The 25,933-nt window shown below is 38.0% G+C and overlaps 1 protein-coding gene across 1 annotated transcript; it reads left to right on the top strand.

The window, feature by feature from the left end:
* The first annotated feature begins 440 nt into the window (after window positions 1-440).
* On the top strand, window positions 441-1,624 carry LOC118277298 (uncharacterized). The gene is made up of 2 exons (XM_035596020.2): window positions 441-717; window positions 1,076-1,624. The coding sequence occupies exons 1-2, from the start codon at window positions 580-582 to the stop codon at window positions 1,253-1,255; spliced, it is 318 nt and encodes a 105-aa protein (XP_035451913.1). The 5' UTR covers window positions 441-579; the 3' UTR covers window positions 1,256-1,624.
* Window positions 1,625-25,933: the final 24,309 nt, after the last annotated feature.

Genomic DNA, 25,933 nt, shown 5'->3' on the forward strand with positions numbered 1-25,933 from the left:
GTGATGATTCGATTTATTTGGGCTATTTCAGAAGTGTCTATCTAAGCTATTCATACCATATGCACCGATCACATTTTTTTAAGAGAACAACTATTTTGTGTATCCCAGTTGGTACCCGTATCGCTCAACAAAGACTTATGCAGTGTGGTCTGTCTGTTGCATAGTGGCAATAATCAATATTGAAAATATATATATATTAAATACCTGTAACCATTTAGTCATTTTGATAATGAAATGGGTAAAACGCGTGTCTTAGTAGAGCATAGCCGCTGCATTTTCAGTATAAGTTTGATTTGTATGGATATTGGACTGAACTACTGACTGTGACTGTGGAAACAAGTATTTTTCTGTGGACACATTGGCTATGATATTTCTGAACGCGTCAGAAAGGAATGTCACTGTCCACTGTCAATTTCCATTGTGACAGCAACAGATGTCATTGTCAATTTTGTTGACGTTTAGCTTTTCATGTTTTCATTCCGATCGATAGGTAAATAAATGAAAGATTTATTAAATAACAGTGTTATCTTAGTAATAGAAGGGTAATATACTAATAGCCAAATTAACAGACGCCACGCAATGACTTCGGCGTCGTCGAGTAGTGCTCGATCGTTGTTTGCCGAATCAAAACAGCGTTTAGCTGAAAGAGTTCAAGTTAATATGAACAATATTTCGTCCTTAGCTCGCCAGATACAAAGAGGATCGAAATCTAATGAGGTAAACTAACAAAATTATTCACAAATAACAATTACGTCACATTTGTTTCGTTCTCGAAGAGCTGGAGCATTGTACACTTTTTGAATGTGTCCTCTACTATTCACTACTTATGAGTCCATTGTAATAGAACTATACTACTTCTATACATCTGGCATAATGCCAGACTAAGTACTATTGCTAAAGTATTACAAAATTCTGCTTGAAACTGTCTAGTAAGATGTAGAGTAGAAATTATTATAAGACTAAGAAATTCATAGTTTATTGTAATTATTTTATCTTCATTCTTACCTATACTACATTTGAGATAGGCTGCAGTATTAAAAAAATATGTTGTATATATTTTTTTTCTATTTTACAGCTTCTATCAAAAGCGGCCAGAGACATGGCGTCAACTGAACATCAGATGGAGACCAGTGAAGAGAATCTAAAGAAGATGCAGCTGATAGCAGTACATATGGGATACCAGTTCGAAAATATACAGAAATCCGCTCAAATGCTCACTGAGATTGGAGAAAAAGTTAATGCTATGCAAAGGTGATAGAGCATAGACAATGTATTTTTTTTAAAGTAGGAATGAGGATTTGTTCTCACAAATGCTCCTTTGATTTTGTAGATTGAAATAAGCAAGGAGTTTTTATCACAAATATTTATTAGGTTCTTTACAATTATTGATGAATTATTATTCATGAGTCATTATTATGTTTGAAATATACTAATTTATTAATGTACTCAATTTTAACTAAATTATAATTTATTATCTAAGGACTGAGGAACTAAAACAATTTTTATGTCACAAATATTTAAATGCTTAGTTTCTATTTTATATCTTAATTTGAAATATCAATTCTAATTTAATTATTTTAATTAATGGTTATTTTGTAAATAAATAATATTATCTTAGTATATATTTAGTTTTTTTTTGTATTACTCTTTATTCACACCAACAGGCAACAGCTCATAACAGTCCACTGCTGGAATGTGGACCTCTTTTACAGATGATGAGTATGGTATTCGTATGTATTCGTGATATCCCTTAGCAGGGGGTCTGGAAATCGCAGCTTAAAAACTGTCAAATATGTTAATATTCGCATGTTTATCAGCATCGACGTCCGTCATCGACATACTAAATACTAAAAAGCAATATTACATTACTGATATTCATTGCTATGATTTTATTATAAGGAGATGAAGTTTAACTTGGTATGTTACTTGGACGTACAGTTTCGCGCTACATAATAATTTATTATGGAACATAGGCAGCAAAGAAACAGATGAATCACTAGATTGTAAACGACCATCATTGTTCATGGACATCCGAAACATCAGTAGCAATTGCAAATGCGTTGTCGACCTAATAAAAACCTGTAGGTAGGTGCCTACCTCGGTACACTCCTTTTTCGACAGTTTAAGGTCCTAGTGCAAGAGACTATTTAAAAGTGCTTGTCATCATTCATACAATTTTTTGCGGCAAGAGTTCCTGCTCCTACTTTTCGAGCCGGAGCCCCGGTAACCCGCAGCTCTGGAACCACGTTACACTACTTACACTGCAAGTGAATACCGAGCCACTACATCAATAGTACCTTATACATATAACTTTTTTTTTAAACATTGCCCCACATTAGTATTTCTCCTGTGTCGTGGGTGCGTTTACAAACATACAATTTCACATGCACATGACACCCAGACCCGAAACAACAATTGCTCACACAACAAGATCACACAAAGAGTTGCTTTGTGCGGGAATCGAACCCGCTACACGTTGCACGGCAGCCAGTTGCCCAGCCACCGCGCCAACCGTGCAGTCATATGGAATATACATATACTATTCAGTCAGTATGGATTAGTAAGATATCGTGACTTACTTATGTCTAAGGAAATGCTTGGGGCTTCAATTGAGACAAGATTGGGACCAGTGAAAGTCCTAGGATAGCCGTAGGTTTGATTCCAATGGATTATTACGGCTTTTGTTCCGGCTACATACTGACTGTTACAGGAATTGTAGTCTTATTACTTGGTGGTAGGATGGGTTTTTGTGTAGCTACGCATGTTACGGCATAGATTTGTGATTTTAATGGTATTATTATCTTTGTTTGTCTAATGTCTGGTAATTATTGGATATCGATTGTGAATCTAGAATAAGTACGTAAATTAGAAACCTAAGAGTACCTCTGTAAGGTACCAATTTTCTTCAGCATTCTCCTAAAGAACATAAGTACCGTCACACAGTTATTTGGTATTCAGTATTCAGTACCCTTAGTACGAGTTTGCTTTACGTTTAAAGTAATCGAAACGAGAGCGCGTTCGGCGCTGATTGGCCGGTTCGAATAAACCAACCAATCAGAGCGCCGGACGCGCTCTCGTTTTAAGGGTACAGGTACGAAAATAAAGACACACTCAGTGCAGAGACAGTAGCTACTGTCACACTAAGTAAACGTCACTTTATTAATTCCATTGAAGTCCTTCTAACAAGCTAACAGCACAAGCAAGTCTAGCGGCCTTAAAAAGGTTTTTAAATACCTAATTAGTATATTTTAGTACCTGGAAAGTCAGAGAATTAAACTCCCAACCATCTTGCTACCAGGAAATACATCGGATACCAGGTGCTAAGGTCAATACAAATAAAAATAAAACTGCCAAAATGGTATTAATTCATAAAGGTTAACCTACCATAAATGGTAAGTACTAATTATAGTAGGTATTGCAAAATTAAAACAAACTTTATTTTTGTCGGACAAAATGCTACCATATTTAGGCACAGGCGTGTTGAGGATGTTATTTTGTGTGGTTCCTATTGCCAAATCTTAATTCTTTTTTTCCTGTGTAAGACCCATACTTCTGCACGAATGGCGCAGCTTGACCGGAGTGATACCACGGTCTCACTGAAAACAGGCGTGAAACAATTGGTACCTATATTTTTTTTTGAGGGGGAAAAATCAGACATTGACTTCTTTCCACCTTGGGCAAGGCGAGAGGGAGTGTCAGAGACGCTTACCGTCTAAAAACCACCCCGTTCCTACTTGTTCCGCGAGCCCCGGTGAACTCGCTAGGTAGTCCACAGCCGGATCAAGCGTCAGCCCTACTGGGCCCCATCTGTGGTGGTCTGACCACATACGGGAGTAGTTCTGGGCGGGCGGCGTGCTAGCCTTGCTCGCCATCCGCAGAGCCGCACATGGGTTAGATACTTGCGTTGTATTTCGCAGTGTAAGCGAAGTTACCGGAGGCCCAAAAGCCACAACTCCTCTGATGTTGCGGGATTCCTCTCGTTTGGTCGATAAAAAAGACACCTTCCTATTAAGTTTTTCGTCTATTTCGTTGCCACCTGTAAATAACTACAAAAACATGTTTTTCTATTCAGTACGAGTACGAAACTTGAGCCTTGTTCCGTTTTCCAACAAAAGGATTACAATTTCATAACTTTTTATTGTGCTTTATGACTGTTTATTATTAAATTATGACTTGAATGGGAAGTGTTTTGCTATTTTAAACCTTATTCTTTATAGCATAAAGGTTATAGACAGAACAGAACAGGTGCAGAAATTGAATAGTATAAAAAAGTATTCGTAACGAATGTTTACAATGCGTTCTGTATCGAACTCTAGGTCGATTTCACTAAACGTTTTCCACCTATTTAGCGTCTGAAAATTGAAGTCTTCTAAATAGATTTGAAACGAAGACCTACTAATACATGACTTTATTTTCTATCGCAATGGAAAACGGAAATCTTCATGGACTTCCCTGTGTGCCGCTGGACTCTTACCGGCTAAAATTACCGCGGCGTTCCTTTTCTGTCTGTGGCTGTGTCTCAGGTGGTCCTTAATACGGATTAATCGCATCCTACAGGCGTAGACCCACCGCTATATTTTCGGTAGGTCCCTCCCCCTTACTCAGCGTTTGGAACACTACTTTAACCCTACTGGCTACTCTCGCCCATATACATAATAATATGTTATTTTACTTAACTCTTCCCAACCGAGTTAAAGTAATCGTGATACAGACTTACAGCTGAAAATATTTCTCAACCTCGCGATTTTGAGCTGGTTGCTGAAGACTAGCTACCAAAAAAGTGTTTATGATGCGATTCGTTCCCGTTCATTTGCCTTTTTTGTTAAGGGGTGAAAATCGTCCAATGATTTCTCACGCCTTGGGCGAGGCGAGAGGAAGTGTCAGACTCTTACTGACTAAAAACCACCCCGTTCTTACTCCTGCTTTTCGAGCCGGAGCCTCGGTAAACCCGCTGGGTAGTCCGCAGCTCGGGAATCGATATCCCTAAGATTTAGACATAGTACCTAGCTATAGCAGGTCTTAATACGCCCTAAACGACATGCCTTCCATATCATAAATCCGTTAATAGGTATACACAGACAAATAATTAATAGGTAAAATGGGTAAGTGCCACCTAAATAGTTTTCATGAACTCGGGAACCGAACACGATAGTCTGCAATATCTTGCACTAGGCAGCCACAATCGAGTTCACTAGATCAACAGGGCACTCAGTTTCGTAGCACAAACAGGTTTATACCGATTATATTAATTCAAACAATTTACGATTTGATTGTCTTTTGTGAATTGTAAATTTAACATTTCGTATATGGTGTGGCTGTTTGGGTCAAGATTTGTAAGAGCACATAATATTATTTCAACACAGTAATCATGTTTGAGCTAGATATTGTTCCAAAGGTTGCATAAACCAGGCATCCTCCTCTCAGAAGACCACATTAGTAACCCTCTAGTGGCCATACACTACTATCAAAGTATTGTTAAAACTTTTTGATACACAATCGTGCTTACTATGCCATTGTATCCATTGCCCGCTCCAATTCTTGCACTTTCGTTTTTTTTTTTCTGCGACATCTATTATTATTCTATTGGGCACGAGGTTATGCAACCACTGCCTCTGGAGTTTTGATATAATTTTTACTGCTTTGTGCTCCAACAAGAGCAACGTTGGCGCGAAATAAATCCGCCATCTTTCCTCTTACGACGGCGCAGAGTTGAATTTAGAAAGTGTTATTTTTTTAAAGCGGCAAATGTAAGTTTGTGATACAGTTTGGTCGTGACTGCAGAAGCGACTCGGGCTTAGTTACGCAAGTTGCAAGTTGTAATTACTTGTAAGTCGAAAGTGCAAAATTAGCGAGCGAGCTAATGTTACTAACAGTCTTGTTCTGATATTTAAACGAAGATATGGCGGCTTTTAGGTTGATTGGAGCCGGTTTTTTGAGGATCTGATTCTGTTCGAATACGTAATTGTGGTCAGTTGTGTGTCGTACACAGGTAGTGTGATTCAGCTGTTTAGGAGTGCAGTGAGTAGCGTCCGTCTGTCCGTCTGCATGTGACCTTTCAGTTTTTGATAGTCCGTTCCTTTCTGTGTTGCCAAATCGTTCAAAGATTACAAATCATCATCAAAATTGTTATTTAACTTTGTAAAGTTGTTATTTCGTTGTCCGTTGACAGGCGGACATCTTCAGTTATTGAGTAATACCCATTCGTTTGGTAATCATGCCCATTGTTTGTCGTTTTCAGTTTTTACATTGTCATCCAATTTATTTGTGTATCATTGTTAGTAGGAGAACGGTGGCTAGATTAGTAGATGGAACCTAATGAGGAGATATTAAATGGTAGATACCTATCTATTATAGGCTACAGCCTACAATATGTTCTTTTATCGGTATATCCTCAACGGTTTGTGTTGCGACGATGGCTCAGTAGGTGGAGTAAATAATGAAGACTGTGGACTGTATATTATGGTATAATGTAAATAAGGACTGTTACAATAAGAACGATACGAACGAAAAGAATATAATAAGAATTGTAAGCGCGAGCGCGGGGTCGTTGACGCGGCTCACAGCGGACTGTAGAAGCGCGGGAAGCGCGGGGCGGGCGGCCATTGGTGCGCGCGTCGTCGCCGGTGGCGCCCTCCCGCACGGCGCACGTAGTTGAGTGTGTGCGTCAACATCCTCCCCCCGTTGAAGAGTCTTCAACAGAGACAGGTAGAGGGCAGATGGTGTTAAAGGCTCGCCGAATGACACCCCTTCGCGTGTGGATGTCGGCGACTCTGGCTACGCCATCTCTGCCAGGAAGCACCCGTGTGATGCGCCCTAAAAGCCAGAGTAAAGGCGGTAAGCTTTTATCTTTAATGACAACGAGTGTCCCTTCTTTCAGCTCTCCTGACGATCGGTGCCATTTCGTCTTCTCCTGCAGCCACAGAATGTATTCCTGAGAGAAACGATGCCAAAAATGTTGTTTTAAGTATTCAACTCGTCGAAACCGTTGCAGATTGGTGATGCTCGTACTCTCGATCTGTGGATGAGGCAACATAACAAGTGATCGTCCAATAAGGAAATGTGCTGGAGTTAAAGGTGTAAGGTCGGACAACGCAGCTTAAGACGTTTGTTCGCCATAGAGTTTCTGAGATACAGGAAACTACTGCGGGAAGGTCTTGGCTCTATGTTCCCTCTCTTTTAAACCCCGCAGACCTCGCTTCGCGTGGACTCAGGGCCGACAAACTACTGTCGTCTTCGTTGTGGTGGTCAGGACCTCAATATCTTCTTGAAGGTACATCTTCTTGGCCACAATTTCCAAATTCAAATCATCATGACGTCAATCTTCCTGAAACAGTTTCTTGTCATCATGTTGACGTCGTCAATAAAACAGATAATCTTATAAGTTCGTTATTTCCTAAATATGCATCTAATCTTAACAAATTACAACGTATGATTGCATACGTGTTACGATTCTGTAATAAGTGTAAGAAACAGGAATCTGCCTGCGGTTCACTCTCTTCTTCAGAATTAAACAATTCTTTACATCTTCTTTGTAGATTATCTCAACAGGATTCGTTTTCTGAAGAATATAATTTGCTGTCAGCAGGCAAACAATTACCTGCTAAAAATAAACTTCTCTCCTTGTCTCCATTCTTTGACACTAAATCTAACTTAATTCGTGTGGGGGGCAGGTTGAGTAATTCCTTTTACGATTACGATGTTAAGCATCCAATTCTCTTATCTGGTTCTCATATTATTTGCAAGTTGTTATTCAATACGTTTCACTTGCGTCTCTTGCATCCAGGACCACAGCTCTTACTTGCTACGATTCGTCACCACTTCTACCCTATTGGGGGCAGGAACTTGGCGAAGAAGGTCACACATCAATGCTTGAGATGTTGTAGGATCAAGGCAAGCACTATCCAACCTATGATGGGAAATCTTCCAGAGCAACGCTTGCATCTGGAATTTCCTTTCTTAGACTCCGGTGTCGATTATGCTGGACCTGTCATGATAGCTGATCGTAAAGGACGAGGGTGTAAACTCATTAAAGCTTTTATTTGTGTTTTTGTGTGTCTGGCTACCAGAGCCGTCCACCTCGAACTTGTATCGGACCTCACGAAGGAGGCTTTCCTGGCTGCCATGAACCGCTTTATTGCTCGAAGGGGGAAGCCACGTAACATCTTTTCCGACAACGGTACAACGTTTGTCGGGGCTTTCAATGAGTTGGCTAACTTGCTATCACAGGACCTGAACTTAAGCGTCATTGATCCGGGTATTAACTTCTCCTTTATCCCTGCGTACACTCCTCACTTCGGCGGATTATGGGAGTCCGCAGTTAAATCTACGAAGCACCACCTCAGAAGAGTTCTAGGTTTAACAAACCTTACTTTTGAAGAGATGGCAACATGTCTAATTCAAGTGGAGGCTATCTTGAACTCCAGGCCTTTAACTCCGCTTTCCAACGATCCTTCCGACCTTACACCTTTAACTCCAGCACATTTCCTTATTGGACGCTCACTCGTTATGTTGCCTCATCCACAGATCGAGAGTACGAACATCACCAATCTGCAACGGTTTCGACGAGTTGAATACTTGAAACAACATTTTTGGCATCGTTTCTCTCAGGAATACATTCTGTGGCTGCAGGAGAAGACGAAATGGCACCGATCGTCAGGAGAGCTGAAAGAAGGGACACTCGTTGTCATTAAAGATAAAAGCTTACCGCCTTTACTCTGGCTTTTAGGGCGCATCACACGGGTGCTTCCTGGCAGAGATGGCGTAGCCAGAGTCGCCGACATCCACACGCGAAAGGGTGTCATTCGGCGAGCCTTTAACACCATCTGCCCTCTACCTGTCTCTGTTGAAGACTCTTCAACGGGGGGAGGATGTTGACGCACACACTCAACTACGTGCGCCGTGCGGGAGGGCGCCACCGGCGACGACGCGCGCACCAATGGCCGCCCGCCCCGCGCTTCCCGCGCTTCTACAGTCCGCTGTGAGCCGCGTCAACGACCCCGCGCTCGCGCTTACAATTCTTATTATATTCTTTTCGTTCGTATCGTTCTTATTGTAACAGTCCTTATTTACATTATACCATAATATACAGTCCACAGTCTTCATTATTTACTCCACCTACTGAGCCATCGTCGCAACAGTTTGAGATTTTATGCAAAAGCTATGGAACAGATCTAAGGATTTTAGCACAGACATGACACACAGAATGCGTTCGAAATGACTACTTAGTAAAAGGAAATTATAATTTAACCGCCGTATTCAGATTCGCCGTATTCAAAAAGAAGGTGGGCTGACGATATATTGGATACAGCAGGAAGAGATTGGCAAAATATTGCTGAGGATAGAGACAAATGGAAGGAACTGGAGGAGGCCTTCACCCGTGGAGGGGCCCAAACCCAAAACAATTTACTAACATAAAGAAGAAAAAGAAATATAAATATACTAACAAATTAGAATTTAAAAGTAGAATCACTAAGATTAGATTTATGTATTAGGGGTTATGAGGAATAAAGGCTTTTTATATTTATATTATATTCAGATTCATTTAATGGTTACTTAACCCAGTCCTTAGCAATTGTTTTGATACAAAATCGTTACTAAGGAATAGTTTAAGTAATCATTACATATTTCCGAGTACGGCAATAAGTATAAAATAATCAACGACATTCTAACTACTTAACTCTTTAACTTTGACATTAGTGTCGTGTTGGACCTTTCTCAGTTTGCATCACCACACAAGTTGGTTCATCTTCCGCCTCTAGTTTACCATCTTCAGGTCACAAGTTCATCTGGTTGGGTCATCTAGCATTACATACAGCGGTCTATGTATGAGTAGTGTATGTAGTACCATTGCTAGGAAACTCGTTGTGTGTGTTATAGGTATTATCAGCAGGTGGACAAACAATCTGATAAGGGTCGCTGGTCTTTGCTGGATACAGACTGTACGTTTAAAGTAATCGAAACGAGAGCATGTTCGGTGTACTGATTGGTTGATTTATTCGAGTAGGCCAATCAGAGAGCCGAACGCGCTCTCGTTTCGATTACTTTAAACGTAAAGCAAACTCGTACTAAGGGTACTGATTTGGCAGTCATTGAGGGTGGCCTATGTTCAGCATAGAATAGCTTTATGAATGATATTGTGATAGTTGTCATCTAGACAGAAGATATGCATCATTTTGGTAAAGCCCTGCAGCTGCAACTGTTTAGTGGGTTACCGGGGCGCCGGCTCGAATATCAGGAATAGGAAAAGGGTGGTCGGTAAAAGTCGGTAAAAGTCGGTAAAAGTCATTCTTTCGTATCGTCCAAGACGGGAGACGTAATTGGATGATTTTCTCCCGTTTAAAAAAAACTGCCGTGCGTATTAATTAATTAGCAATTGGCGTTTCATTATCTCTGCCTACTGTCATAGGAGACAGGCGTGACGTTATGTATGTATATGTTATATACTTTCGGACCAGAGACCTCAGAGCTAATTTTGTAGGAAATTAGTTGTATTATCACCTCCCGAGAGGAATACGTCGAATTCGAAGTCACCCTGTATAATTGATTAAGTAGTAGTATTCTTTTGGTCGCTTGATAGGTTCAAGGACATACGTTTTCTATTTCTATGCTCCTGATATTATTAATACCATATCAAGGATACTTGAGCTAAACTAACTCAAAACAAGAGAACAAGGAGGTTGGACATAATATAGGTATTCCCCACTCCTGCAAGTACCTGAGCAAGATGGAACAATTAACATAAGCCGTCACCATAATTATTGCAAAACAAAACAGCCTTTATTGTCACGGAATAAAGGTGATAATCCGTCCAAAAAACAGTAAGACGAATGACCGTACCTTACTAAGTTATTTGCACAGAGCAGCACTAAGTGTTTTGTTAAGTCTTGATCAATCATCATGGTTTGAGGTGTCATTAGCACGTTTTTACGTTGCGACAAAAAGTGGCACGCTTCATTGAACGCTGACTGATCGGATAAAGATGGTCTGTGGCCTTTTAATCTCCTGCATGAATCTGCTAATATAATTGGATGACATCTGATATTCTTTGAAGATATAAGTGGACGTTTACTTGCTTTAAGTATACCCAATTTTCGCTCTTCACAGTTATGGGATCCGAGGTCTGTTATTATATTTCCAAATTTAGTTTGTATAGGTACCATTGATCCCGTAGCTGCGGACTGCCTAGCGCGTTACCGGAGCTCCGGCTCGAAAAGCAGGAGTACGAACGGGGTGGTTTTTATTCAGTAAGAGGCTGATACTCTTTCTCGCCTCACCCAAGGCGAGAGAAGTCACTGGTTCAATTTTCCTCAAAAAAATTGATCCCATTGATGAAAAATCCAATAAAACTTTGCTCGATCAAGTCCATAATAAATTACATAGAATAAAAAATATTTAAGGCATTTTGGAATCCAAAGGCACAAGACTGAATTGTGATAAGACGAAAAACATAGCATTAGGATCATTCAATTATTGCAGCTTTCAGTCTCGGAGATGAAATGATCAAATCTAAACCTTGTGTTGTAGTTATCACACAAAACCATCCGTATAACAATGCACTAAAATCAACTTTATTACATTTAAAAATAAAATTCAAAAATGTCAGTTCAATTTGAGTAAGTCTGCGTAAAGCATGAGGAAATTCACACGATGATGGTAATATATGCTACACGTGTGTGTCTAGAAAGGCATAGGTCGATATATTCTGTATGTTGTATGTTGAGGGGGGGAGGGGGGCAATTACCAACTGGTTGTGGACTTGTGAGGGCAATGCGTAAAGATGGATACTGTTTGTAAACAGCAAATGTCAGGTAAATTAATGATGGGTCACATGAATTTTGTTAGGAACTCGTTCGTAGGGGGATCAAAGAACTTTAAAGGTTTTGGTGCAATGGTTTGGTTGTGGTGAAGTGGCTGGGCAATTGGTTGCTGTAGTATGCGTTGGGGGTTCAAATCTGGAAACTAATTGTGTGTATTAAGCTGATATTTTCGATCCAGGTGGATGTGGCATAGGAGAAAATATCATAGGATAAAATATCAATTGTCAAGTTTTAAGCTTTAATCTGTTTGCGAAGAAATTCCTATCAACACAGAATTTTAAAACTATACACAATTGATATACATATAATAATGATACTTGTATAAATAAACATAAAATAATGTCTATAGTGTTAATGTTTAGAATACAGATATATTTTTGTGTGATTATAAGATCTTCAGTTGCGTGCCCGACGGTGTCCTTAATTGTTACCCATATATTTAAGAACTTTTACCACATTAAGGAAATCAAATAAAGAAATCGGACTGAAGAATTCGAATGAAGTTTTAAAACGGCTGAAACTATGCTAGCTTAGTTAAAAGTTAGCCTTTGAACTACTATACTTACCTACTTTCAATCAAAAGTATCTGCAATAGTATTTAATAGTTCGCACTTCGCAATGCATTACACTAAAACAAATTTCGATATTCAAATGTGACGTTTGGCAGTTTAAATGTAAATTAGGTGTCTATGATCGTATTTCTAGTAATCGATTAAAGTGAACATCGATGCCGATCCCTGAACACAAATCGATAAATGTCTAATTGTAAGTTTGCATTGCGTAAACTTCTGAAGATGGGAAAGGAACTGCATCAAATGTTACAAGATTACTTAACATTCATGTCTAACTAAAAGTTGAGGTCTGTATTATACCTAGGCAAAGACGTACCTTTAATATACTGTCTGTAGTGCAGTTTGTTTTTATTCTTATTAAATGATTTTTATTAAAAGTGTGCGAGAGCCATGCCTCGGCTCGACCGGTGTGATACCGCGGCCTCACAGGAAACCGACGTGTGACAACGCTTACTTCAAAGCGTGCTTCGTTGTGTACCTAAGTGAGGTTACCACCTAATCCCAAAAGGTCGACAATGCAGTTATAACGCCTCTGGTGTTGCGGGTGCCAATGGGCGGAACCTACAAAGAAAATGAACTAAACAAATGAGTGTCTGTTTGCCCCCTATTCCATAAAAAAATGAACGAATGAATTGAAAACCAAAAGGGCAAATTACCATATCTACCTTTTTTATAGGGGGGATAATCACCCAAAGACTTCTCTTTGACTTGGATGAGGCGGAAGGGAGTGTAAGACTCTCACTGACTAAAAATCTCCCCTTTCTCCTGCTTTGAGCCGGAGCCCTGGTAACCTTTTACGTTGTCCGCAATATCTACCTAACTACACTAAAGCTTCTAGTAGAAAACAGGTGTCAACGTTACTTGTTACTTATTCCACCAATTAGTAGGAGGTCTGTCTACCCTAGATATGGGAACAGGCGTGCTGGCCATACAAAGTGTCAATTCACTCCGGTTATTACCATGCAAATGGTGGTTGTTGCTCAAGAGCTGCGCGGGCGCATCTTACACTACATAGATCGTTACGTCACTGGTTCATGCTAGCCGTATGTGTGGCAAGGAGTAGTATGTAGATGAGACGGTAAAGGAATACATTTCAAAAAATCGTGGATACTTATAAAAAAAAAATTAAGAAAATCTCATCAGCTTTTTACCAGTTACGTAATGCGTCCAATTTAAAACAAACTTATTACTATAGGTACATACTATTTCATACTCCGGGTTATCAACGCAGACTTTTTTTCAAACTAAAATATTTAATGATATTTTTCTCGACATAAAAATGTAACCGGCGACTGTAATCTGCTAGTCTCAGCTCTAGTCCGCTGCGCTCGTCTTAACTCCGCTCCGCTTGTCTTACATCAGCTTGACTCTACTTCACCCAGCTACACATCTCAGCCTTGCACCGTTGATCTCTGCACAGCTTTAATGGAAACACCTACTATAAGGCTATTTATAAGGTTCTGAATTCTACGCAGCTCTGCTTCTATGCAAACGCACCCTAAGCTTGACAAATGTGACAATCTATAGCTGTAATTAGTTAAAAAGTATTATTGTGTAGTTTTATTTTAAGATATTTTTCCTTTAAAAACATCATCTTGCTTTCGACAAAGATACCGAACATATAAGATACTTTCGGCGATGATACCTATACCCAATTGTCGACACCAAAAAATATGAATTCGTACCTAATATTTAAACAAAATATGAGATCGGTTGCTCAATTTTATCCAAGTTGGGCTCCAATATCCTGTTCAAGCTTTCGCCGTCCAGAATATAAATAAGTATGAAGGAAAAAACTGAGGATTACTCATCGAGGTGGCATGACGACACTGTGACAGAGATTGTAATATTTTTGTAGTACGTACAATGACATTTTAGTAGAAGACACAAACTTTTCGAGTTATATGTAGGTATGTGTGACTTCTGATTTATTGTGTTCATCATAGTCCAACTCTCAATAAGCTTTATACTAAGCAGTCTAGGAAATTTCGAATGGGAACAGGCGGAAGGACTTGATATAAATCCGGACCACAAAGGACTTGTGTCAGGCGGTAGGTGAGGACGCTGTTGTGCCTCTCAAGCCACTCCTCAAAGAGGGGACTTTTACCGTTGCAATGACAGCGAGTCCAAAAATCGTACACATAGATGAACAAATCTCTTGATAGCAGTGAACACAGTCTAAAGTATTTTTATACAAATAATTGTGCGATGTTTGTTTCACACAATCTATTCATCTTTGGCTAATCTGTCTATTCAAATTTTAATTGAGCGTACGCTCTATAGCGTAATCTCTTTGCATTACGTTCTTACGTTTAATTAGGTACAGAAAATATAAGAAAATTATAGTCTAAAACACATTAACACCTTAAAACGCCACATTTACTTCAAAAGCCCACAAAAAGGTACCTACTCCAATTTTGTTCTAAATCAATAAATAACTTAAGAATCTAATAAATCAAGTGCTTATATTCAATTCTTGCAACAAGAACTTGGTAAAAACTTGCTCTGTGTGTGCTCGTGTTGCCTACATTCCTATACCCCCATGTTCGGTCGTGTCCAGGAAGCTATAGAGTGTCGAAATATTACTCTTTATATGCACCCACGCCGCCATTATATCTCCGAACTGAACCCATTATGGTATGCTTTTGACAGGATAATATTAGGGAAGGTTTTAAAATTACAATGTTCGAGTGATTTCTGAAGTTAGAGGTAATTTATTGGCTGTTATTAGTGGTGCAAGTGAAATTGTTTTATGGTCTAGTTTTGTGTTTCTGGTGTTGTGAAGTTTGTGTGCTATTTTAATGTTTGTTGTTTTGTAACATTGGGGATGGAAATCGAAAGTGAATTATTCGTATCTTCAGAGGTGCACATTACGGCACGCAGTGTCACTGTACAATGTAAACCTACTTTTCACCGTTTGTGTTATAAGTCCCATGTAATAGGGGGTGAGCCTTTTGCCATAATTATACTGGGCACAATTCCAGACTCCGTGTTACCACTGAGAAATTTCGGAAACACGGAAAAAAGCTCAGTAAGTAATACTTCGGTATATCGGTATGATTAAAATCTATAAATAAATATTAATCTGTACTTAAAACTTTTTGCTTTCATAACTGACAAAACTCCGAAAAACTAGCACAACAAATTAATACGAGTCACACATACAACATCAGTAAAACATTATCTTTTGATCTCATTATTAGTTTGATAGAATATCTAATTAGCTTATGTCCGAATACTCAAACGCTACTCTATTTTAAGACGCTCTCGAAACTAGTTCTGTCACTATCAATTCTTTATAAAATGACAGAGATAGCACGATATTTAAGTATAACTTAAAATTGAGTAGCGTTTGAGTATTCGGGCGTTAATCACCTACATACGTTAATCATTGACAAGCCACTTACCACTTGTATGACTACAACGCAACTGGAGCATAGACGCTGAGGTAACCTTATTATATGTGTAGGTGATGTTCTTACGCAAACTTTGGTGTATAATTAGTGACCAAATGATTGGAGATAGTTAAAACTTAATATAACATAACATTATGTCAACAGTATGTTAACTTAGTAAGTTTTTTTTTTACATTTAACGGGTCGACGATTGGCTGCTATCTCGCCTGATGGTGGATGGTGAGTGATGATGCGGCCTACGATGGAGCACGTCTGCCCATACGCAACCTATTCACTCGGGTTTTGAAGACACCCAAGTTCTACCATTTATGTTGCGCGTTGCAATGTCTCTGCATTATTCTCACATACATGTAAAATTAATGATTGGAAAAATGTATTAGAGAAATTGTAAACAAATGTATTTTTTAAAAGTGTAACGAATGGAGTTTCTTTCTCGTTCTTTTCCATTCGAAGCTGCACTTTGGAACTAGCACCTAGATTCACAGACGGACAGACTGACAGACTATTATTTATTTCTTTATTTGTTTGTTGACATTTCGAAAGTACCTATTTATTTTTAAATTGGAATATATGATTTGATTTTGACTTTCACTGTGTCTTTAATTTACTAGCAAATTGACTATGTTTCTAATTTTCCGGTAGCCATTTATTAAAAGTTGTTACCTGCATTTCATAAGTTACTTTATGGGAACTGAACTACGCAGCAGGGGATGAGTCTAATGTCACGTACATGGGGCATTATTCTAGACTATGTAACTGTACAGACAATTATTTAACTCCATATAGGTAAATATCAATTCTAGTAATCGCAAAATAATATTATCCTATTTAAACGGTTTTTAAACAAGATATTAATATTTAATTTTCATTTTACAAGTACTCTTATGTTTGCCAACACATAATGTGCAAGCTGCTAGGTGCACAATTGCACATATAGTACATACTTACGAAGTATATAATTATCTTGCAATGTACATTATGTTATGAGTTTATCCTTAAATGACCTTTGAAATGGAAGATGTTAAATACTTTTAATGTCTACCCTTGTCTTAAGTAATTTTTAGAAGTTTACCGATTTCTGACAAAATATTATAGTATAATAAATAATCCACAAGTACTTACAATGATATTTTTCTAGAATATGTGTTATAAAGTGTGATATGTGTGTTTAGTTAGTTAAAGTTTGTAAGAGATCTGCATAATAGATTTGTTTCAATCCATGGTAGTTTCTAATTGGAAATTGTATTCTTGGGTAGGTTATACCTATGTATATTTTTTTAATTTTTAAAAAACTATAGTCTCTATACACTTTGTGTCGTTAAAAGGTCATTCCTTGATTAGGTAGTTTGTTTACAAAAATGAAAATTTTGAGAGGGGAAAATCATTATTGGCTTTTCCCGCGTTGATTGATGCGAGAGATGGCGAGGCGAGAGGGACTCGTCAGACTCTCACTGACTAAAAACCACCCCGTTCCTATTCCTACTTTTCAAACTCACTAGGCAGCTCCGGTGTTTGGATGGTTGTCCGTCATACATGCTAAAACTACTAAACGGATTTTGATGTTGTATACAGACGGGGTATGAGCTGACTTAGGTGATAGGATACTATTTATCCCACAGGAACACGGGCAAAGCCACTGACAGAAGCTAGAAAAGTATAAATAAATATCTATTTCTCTATTAACATTTTAATATAAAACTCAACGGCAATCTCAAGTGCATACCTCATATAATAAATAATGAGTAAAATATAATAATATATTATAATATCCTCTATCTAAGTATTGAAGGTACCTCATCAACAACAATATCGCGGAAGCAACACTTGTCTTTAGAGGATCTGTCATAGAAATCGCACATCGTAATAATAATATGGTAATGTAAATAACAGGACATGAACAACTATTTATTTACCTATACTCACTAATAGATTTATAATAAAAAGCTTTTGTATGTTTGTATTTGTTTTAAACCGTTGCTCCACACTAGTATTTCTTCCTGTGACATGGGACATACAATTTCATATACATGTGACACACAAACCTGAAATAACAATTCATTGATCACACAAAGATTTGCTCTGTGCTAGTATAGGACTTGCTATACATTGCGCGTTTGTCTAAATGAAACCGCTTTGGTCCGGCACTGCTATGTCATTCCTTGTTGGCAAGGAGTACAATTATAAGACTCCAATAAATTTTAAAACATCTGAAAGAAACCAAACAATACTTAGCTTGAATCGAAAATCGAACCTAAAACCTCTTTTTTTTTTATGAGGAAAATCATCCAATGACTTCTCCCACCTCGGGCGAGGCGAGAGGGAGTGTCAGACTCTTATTGACTAAAAATCACCCCGTTCCTACTCCTGCTTTTCGAGCCGGAGCTCCAGTAAACCCGCTAGGTAGTTCGCAGCTCCTTATCTAGTAGTCGCACTTACGTCCAACGAACATCTGAATCATCTTATAAGTTACCCTATAAAAGCACATTATGTGTCACTAAGCTAAGTCAAGGAAACACAAGAAAATCCGCCGTGTAAACCTAGTTTCCTATTACCAGTACCTATATTTCTATATCGATGAGTATTTGCATGTGTATGTGTGGACTTGCCCTTAACCTCAGCACGTTTGTCAGTTAAGATCAAGGTTGTTATTGCAATATCGTTCCTATCGCGTGTGACTCATGCAGGTCTAATTGATTAGACTTTGACAAGTAAATAGAGGCTAAATTGCTTTGTTGGTGGTCGCGAGATGGATATTAAGGAATATATTATGCTACCAAGATACTTTTTAGTTTCCATAAGGGGATCGGTAGAAGTCTTTTTTTTGCTATTATTCACGAATTATTTCAGTCATTCAATTTTCTGCCTCGTTGGTCGAGTGGTTGCAATTGCGACTGCCGCACGGTCGGGTAAAGTATTACTTGGCTTTTTCGGTTTTTCGTAAATTTTTCAGTAGATAGTATCACGGAGTCTGGAATTATGCTCAGTATATGGTAATAGGCTCATACCTCCTATTACATGGGACTCATAACACAATTGGTGATAAGTTGGTGTACAATGTACATTGTATAATGGCATTACGAGCCGTAATTACAGAGGTGCACATCTTCGGGGATAAAAGGCGTGACGTCACTCATTTGTAACTCCTGTAGTGGCGCTGATGATTAACAACCAGTATATGCGTCTGTTTACTCATAAAAAAAGTAGTTATAATATGCTTTCCACGTAAAAGGTTACATATTAAGCTATTAATAGCGTCATGAGATGAGACTGTCGTATTTGTCCTGCTGTTGACTAAGATAAAAATTCGTGGAATAAGTTTTATGAGTCCTAAAGGTTGTCCATTGGTGCAGTAGGTATAGCCGCAAAGCTCAATTAAACATACATTTTTTTACACATACACTAGCAAACTCAACGAACTCCGTTTCACCACCAATGATTTTTCCTCTTTTCCTGCTTTTCTCTTGAATTATTCCTGAATTTTCTTTGCTATAAACCACGCGGTGTCCGACACTTTTCCAACGAATACAAAACCGTGAAAATCGGTTCGTGCGTTCTGGAGTTATAGCGCCAGGAAGGAATACCCGACTTATTTTTATATAATAGATATGATACATATTCTTTAGAAGTAGCAAACCGACGCTTTTTGAAACTTAAACATAGATAACAGTCCATCATTTAGTGAAGCTAGGCAAATCTATCCGAATCGGAAATTGATCCTAGCAGATCCGGGGCTGCTACTGAGGCTCCGGCTCAAAAAACAGAAGTAGGAACAGGGTGGTTTTTAGTCAGCATAAGTCTGACACTCCCTCTCGCGTCAGGCGGGAGAAGACATTGGATGATTTTCCCTACTCAAGGAAAAAAGTATGTCTATCCAAATTGGAAATTCATCCTAGTACCTTGTGATTGGTAGCCGCATACAAACACTAGACCACGAAGGCTGTGCTGTTTATTATTGTACCGTAATCAAGTGACACGTGCATAATATGTAAAGTTTGTTTAACACAAATCATTATGTTTACTTCTCTATGTAATTACTGTGTGACACTAATCAACAAACAAAGTCAATTGATTTTCTACGTGTTTCGAAGAGTGCAGATTGTCATAATAGGGTTCAATGAGGCATAGAATAGCATAGCGTAGTATCACATCTGTACCCTTAGTATGAGTTTGCTTTACGTTAAACGAAAATGAAACGAGAGCGCGTTCGGCGCTCTGATTGGACGGCTCGAAAATCCCAACCAATAGAATAGAATAGCATAGCGTAGTATCACATCTGTTATCTCTTTAAAGGTGCATATACCAAATGTTATAAAACTTTTTGACATTGACATGTGTCAAAATTTACGTCAATTCCTTATTATTTGCGATTAACCCCATATACAGCACCTGGAGGTTTGTAATTCAAGCTATTTACGCTTATCACAGACTCCAGATTCCTCGATTTTTTTAAAGGAGTAATTTATCTTGATAGTGGCACGTGTGATGACTCGATCAAAAAGGCAGAAACGGCACAGTTTTCATTGTGTAATGTATAAATAACCTTAACCCGCAGTTAATGACATATGGCGACGGTTCATACATTATTTATGTATGTATGTATGTATGTATGAAACTATCCACTAACGGTTACTTGTTATGTCCATTTGTCCATCAGTAGTTTGTTCGAATGAGTGATAGAAATATTGTATTTGGGGTCACTTTGGTATTGGGATTTCCATTCAGTCATCATATTCATAATCAGGCGGAATTATGTCCTCTATCGTAAGAGGTGGTTAGGTTATAATACGGTAGATTCATCATCATCGTCAGCAGAGAGACGTCCAATTTTGAACAAGGGACGTCAAATTCAATACATTTATCGAAATGTCAAAAAATCTATGAGATTTGTAGGAGATTGCTACTTAAGATGTCATCATTTTCTTTTGCATGAAATAGCATACTTATTTCTTAAAAATTGTCTAGACAAATTAAAAATTAAGAGTAATCGTCAAGTTAATGAATGAAAGTACGATTATTTTACGATATTTCATTGTATTGAAATGTCAATATAATTTATTTTTTGACTTAGGAAACTACCCTGGCCTGATAGATCATCGAAATGGGACCCAATTCACCTTACTGCCATCTAAGGCCTATCGGTAAATTAACTAAAAATCATCGGTATACTCACGTAAATTAACGGAGAAAAGCTCTACTAGTTTCGAATCAGAGAGGGACTCTTTATCCGCTGTGATTGTACGACAGTAGGCTGCGCGACAACGCTGCGTCTGCGACATTTTTAGTTAAACCAGCAAAGAATTGGCAAAAGTTATATGAAGGAAAGAAAACATTTCCACAGATTATAAACATCGCGGTAAACTGTACTGTCATTACCAAATGTCAGTCCCATGAACTTAATCTATTTCAATTAACATTCAGAGTTAACTGCGCAAGAAATTAACTAGTTAGTGGCTTTAGGCAATTCCCACATACATCTTATACCTATCATCAGGAAGTCTAGTCACCTATGACGTCATCTAGGACCGAGAAAATGACGATAATTATTTACTGTCTGGCCGCCATCTTAGTTTTATCTTCATCATAATTTTGACAGATGGGCGAAGGATATTCGCGTTCATCCTTTAATGTCAAACTCATAGTGCCTCTAGGTCATTTTTTTCTTTCTTTCAAAAAGTCTTTGAACCCATTAGAGTACCGAATTGTAAGTAGTTTGACCGAAATTTTAAATTAAATTAATGTTTTCGTTCGATGATTAATATGTTGGTTCCTTTGTAGTGTGTTTGTACCTACGTTATTAAGACGGATTGTTACCTAACTACAAAATAATTATGGACGCTAAGAATGAAGTGATCTTCTTTAGTAAATAGAGAATTAGATGCATTGTGTTTTTGTGTGGTCGACCCATGCTAATGAGTAACGAAATAATTATGTTTTGTGTGAAGACCATTTAGTTTTGACATATGATTGAAGCTAAGTAGGATCGTCTGTGCTACTTCTTCGAACTATATTATTATACTTTTCTACAGACTGAACGAGATCCTACCATTAAAATGCCTTTCCACCAGAGATGAGCTATGCTACGTTGCTGTGGATGCATTTGGCTTTCACAAATCATATTCATTGGTACACACAGCTTAGCGCTGGTGAAAACAGACTTAGCTAAGCTATTTTATTTATCTGGTAAGATGCGTGTTGTGGATGGCTTCCCTACTATCGATACATTGTGCATTCGAGCTGCAGATCTTCCTCGCACAGCGACATAGCTTAGTGTCGGTTTAAACCGTCACATGGTATCACAGCTTAGCTATTACATCTTTGTAGCATAGCTACACAGCACGTCTCCGGTGGAAAATCACCCTGATTCTCGTGCTTGATAAGCAAGTAGAATCTATAGTCCCTATCCCTATGTTCTCTCCGATCATATCAGATTGCTTTCCTCTCAGTTGAGAGAAATTACCTTTAGACTGTCTGATATTCCTAACTGACCGAAAACCATTCGCCCACTGCTCACAACCACAGACCAAGTTATACTGGTCTATATGATCTTGAAAAAGGGCACGTACTTAAAATAAATAGATATTTAATTAGGGTCCACAAAATAAATGGCAACAGAATAACAATCTAAGATTTTGATTCAAAATATTTATCATTTTAATCTAGGATTAATTTGATCTTCACGCTATTGTCCTTGCGGGTCGAGCAGTCCTCTGTCCCTATGACTTAGAGTTATAAATAGTTTGTAAAGGACAATTTTATTTGACTTTGGTTTTATGTAAATAGCAACTAACATTAAAAAATATTGCGAAAGTACATATGTATGCGTATGTAAGCTTATTTGATTCATTGAAATAAATGCTTTGATTTTGAGTACGGAACGACACATTTTTATACTTTACAATAATAAAGAATAATGTTTAAACTTTATTCACAAACTTCCTTCAATAGAAACTAATCTTAAACCTAGGAATTGCTATAGGTATAATGACGTCATTATTTGCACAAACTTGAACCAACATGCTCCTACGCACTATTTTATATAAATAAATAAATAGTTTAAGGATCTTTTACATCAACTGAAACAATGTTTCTCTGAGTGAAATTGTTCAAGGATGACAATAAGCTTGCAAGCTTGCAACTCCTCTAGAATAGGGATGATGGACGGGTATGAAAATAATAATCTATTTAGACCGATTCAAAGATTAAAATAAAAATAACTCATCTACCCTATTCCCGGTGTCTAAGGGTGGTGCTTATCGCCCTTTCCCACAAATAATACTTATACTACAAAGAGACACAATAATACTATTTGATAGATTCACACAATACCAATCCAGTGCAGAACTTGCAGAACCAGTGTAATGTAAACGAGGCTTAATATTTGCGGTCATATCACCCGGCGAGTTACTTGTCACTTCCGCAGTGTTTCCGATGCCGGAGGCTAAACGAGGCATTATAATACTATTACAAGTATTATAATGATCTGTAGTACTTAAGTCAGTTAGTATATTCTCGTCTTTATAATTTATTTATTGTACATTTTATTATTTATATGTCATGTTTTGACTGCTGCGGTTAGTGTTATTGTTTCTATTATAGTCTTTATAATAGTTGAAATACTGGGGAAGATACTACAGTCAGTTTAATTTGATTAAAAATGCGCCTTTTAACGTCGTTGTAGATTTTTTTTTTATTAAAATGTTGCACCACACTAGGATTTTCTACAAATATACAATGTCACATGCACATGACACCCAGAACCGAAACAACAATTTCTGGATCACACAAAAAGTTGCTTCGTGCGGAAATCGAACCCGCTACACGTTGCACGGCAGCCAATTGCCCAGCTACCCCGCCAATTATGCAGTCAATTGTTATTAATAATAATCATACGACATATAGCTTATTTTTCAATTGAAAAGAAAACATGTACCGTACGAGTACGAAGCAGGAGTAGGAACGACGTGGTCTTTAGTGAGTAAGAGCCTGACATTCCCTTTCGCCTCACTCATTGCGAGAAAAGATACTGGCTGATGTTCCCCAATTAAAAAAAGAAGTATCCTACGTACCGCAGATAAACATATATTCTATAGAAAGGAACTACACCAATAACAAACAGTCAAGATCCTGTATCTATTGTCCCATTGTCTTGGTAATTTGATATCCTATACTAATGTGCTGTCATTTAAATTTGACATTTAACGTCTAAGCTATAGAGCATTTATTGATTTCACTTTTTTAATTGCAAAGATTAGAACGTTTCGTTCCTCCGTCGACTCCTTCCTTGAATCTTAATATGACATTTTGTCTGTTATTCCACGAAGATTCAGGAAACAGTTTCATCATCAATGTAATACCTAAGCTGTGAAACTATGTGACCGTTTCCACTGATTTTAAGTTGTAGTAGCTGTGCGAGAAAGATGCGCCTCTCGAGTATGCGATGTATAAGCCATCCAGCAGACATCCATAGCACGAATAAAATATCTCTTATAATATAATATATGTACCAATAAATATGATTGGTAGATGCCAAATGCATCCACAGCAATGTAGCATCTCTATGTCAGTATGTTTACTCGTATTTATTGAATAACTATAATAAAACATCATTAAAAGTTGAATCATTTAGTGTTCCTGGATGTGGGACTAGCAGGCCGGTTGTAAAATATAATTAATTGTAGGAAACGTGATACAGTGGACGAAATGAAGTATGTGTGATAACCGCAGAATGATGTCAACGCTAGTTTTGATTCAGTGTGTAAGGATAGTATTGTGAGGTTCCGTATTCAAATGTGTATGATTAGGAAAAGCGTTGACTTGTTTTTGGTGTTTCAGTTTTTCTTTCTTGTTCTGGAATTAGTATACCTAGTTTAATTACATTTTAAGTGTGCGAGGGCTATGCTTCGGCACGAATGGGCCGGCTTGACCGGAGTGATACCACGCACTCACAGAACACCGCAGTGAAACAACGGCGCGCGCACTCACAAAAGTTTTCTAAGTGCGGTGTGTTTGTGAATCTATAAAAAGACGCTAATGAGAAATAAGTCAGGAAATCTTTACGCGGAGCCAAGTTAAAAAAAAACCCCATAGTTCTTTGTATAATTAACTATATCTTGGGGTTAAACATTACTAAATTTCCAAATACAAAAGTAAATAAAGACACTTTATTTTTTATTTGCAGGCCTCTAAAACAACACCATAACCGATTGACCAGAAATACCCATGTTCCGAGAATGAACATCCAAGGCCTGAAGAAATAAGGAAGTTACTTCACGAAATTAGAGATTTTGTAGGAAAAGCCAGCTTCAATCGAAGGCTGTATGTCCAAGGCTCACTCTCTGACAATGGGAGAGACGATTAAATCGGAAGCCATGTCAATTTGTTTCCTGGTAATACTTCATTTGCGTAAAACGAAACTTATGTTCTTTTATAGCGAAAATTAATTTTGTGAATGTATTTATATACAGTTGATTTATTTATTGCTGTGTAAGTATTTAAATATTGATGTGTCATTGTACATGGGGTCTTGAGTTCGATCCTTCCGATGGTAAAGTGTATTGTAGATTTGACTTGACTTCACCCGCGGTTTTGTCCGCGTACAATAATGACTTTTGAGAGATTTCGACTTTTATTTAAAAAAGTCCCGTCAAAATTGGTCCATCTATTTCAGATATTAGCCGGAACAAACAGACAGACAAATACACAAAAATTGATAAAAAATAATTATTGGTAATGTCTTGTTTGTAAGTGTGGAAGAGCCATGCTTCGGCCCGAATGGGCCGGCTCGACCGGAGTGATACTACGGCCTCACTGAAAACCGACATGAAACAACGCTTGCGTTGTGTTTCGTTGTGTGAGTGAGGTTACCGGAGGCCCAATTCCCCCCTTCTCCACTCCATTTTTTTTTGTTGCATGTTGTATGTCAAAAAGATTTTTAGAATCGTGTCCATCATAAATCCTGCTGACTACACTTTGCTGACCACTCGACTAACAAAGCAGTTCCCAATAAATAGCTACAAATCATAATTATTGCAAACAATTTTAGGTTAATGATGCCATTTTAGGTTGGAACCATTAAATTTAAAGTTTTTAAGTAAAAGTAATAAAATGAAACCTGTAATAGTACTCAGCA

This window comes from Spodoptera frugiperda, chromosome 10, assembly GCF_023101765.2.
Source record: "Spodoptera frugiperda isolate SF20-4 chromosome 10, AGI-APGP_CSIRO_Sfru_2.0, whole genome shotgun sequence".
NCBI lineage: Eukaryota > Metazoa > Arthropoda > Insecta > Lepidoptera > Noctuidae > Spodoptera > Spodoptera frugiperda.

Excerpts from the sequence above, each read along its gene's own strand:
- LOC118277298 (XM_035596020.2), top strand. The coding sequence starts at position 580 with ATGACTTCGGCGTCGTCGAGTAGTGCTCGATCGTTGTTTGCCGAATCA. Across the intron at positions 718-1,075 it reads GAGGATCGAAATCTAATGAG|CTTCTATCAAAAGCGGCCAG; the intron begins GTAAACTAACAA and ends TCTATTTTACAG.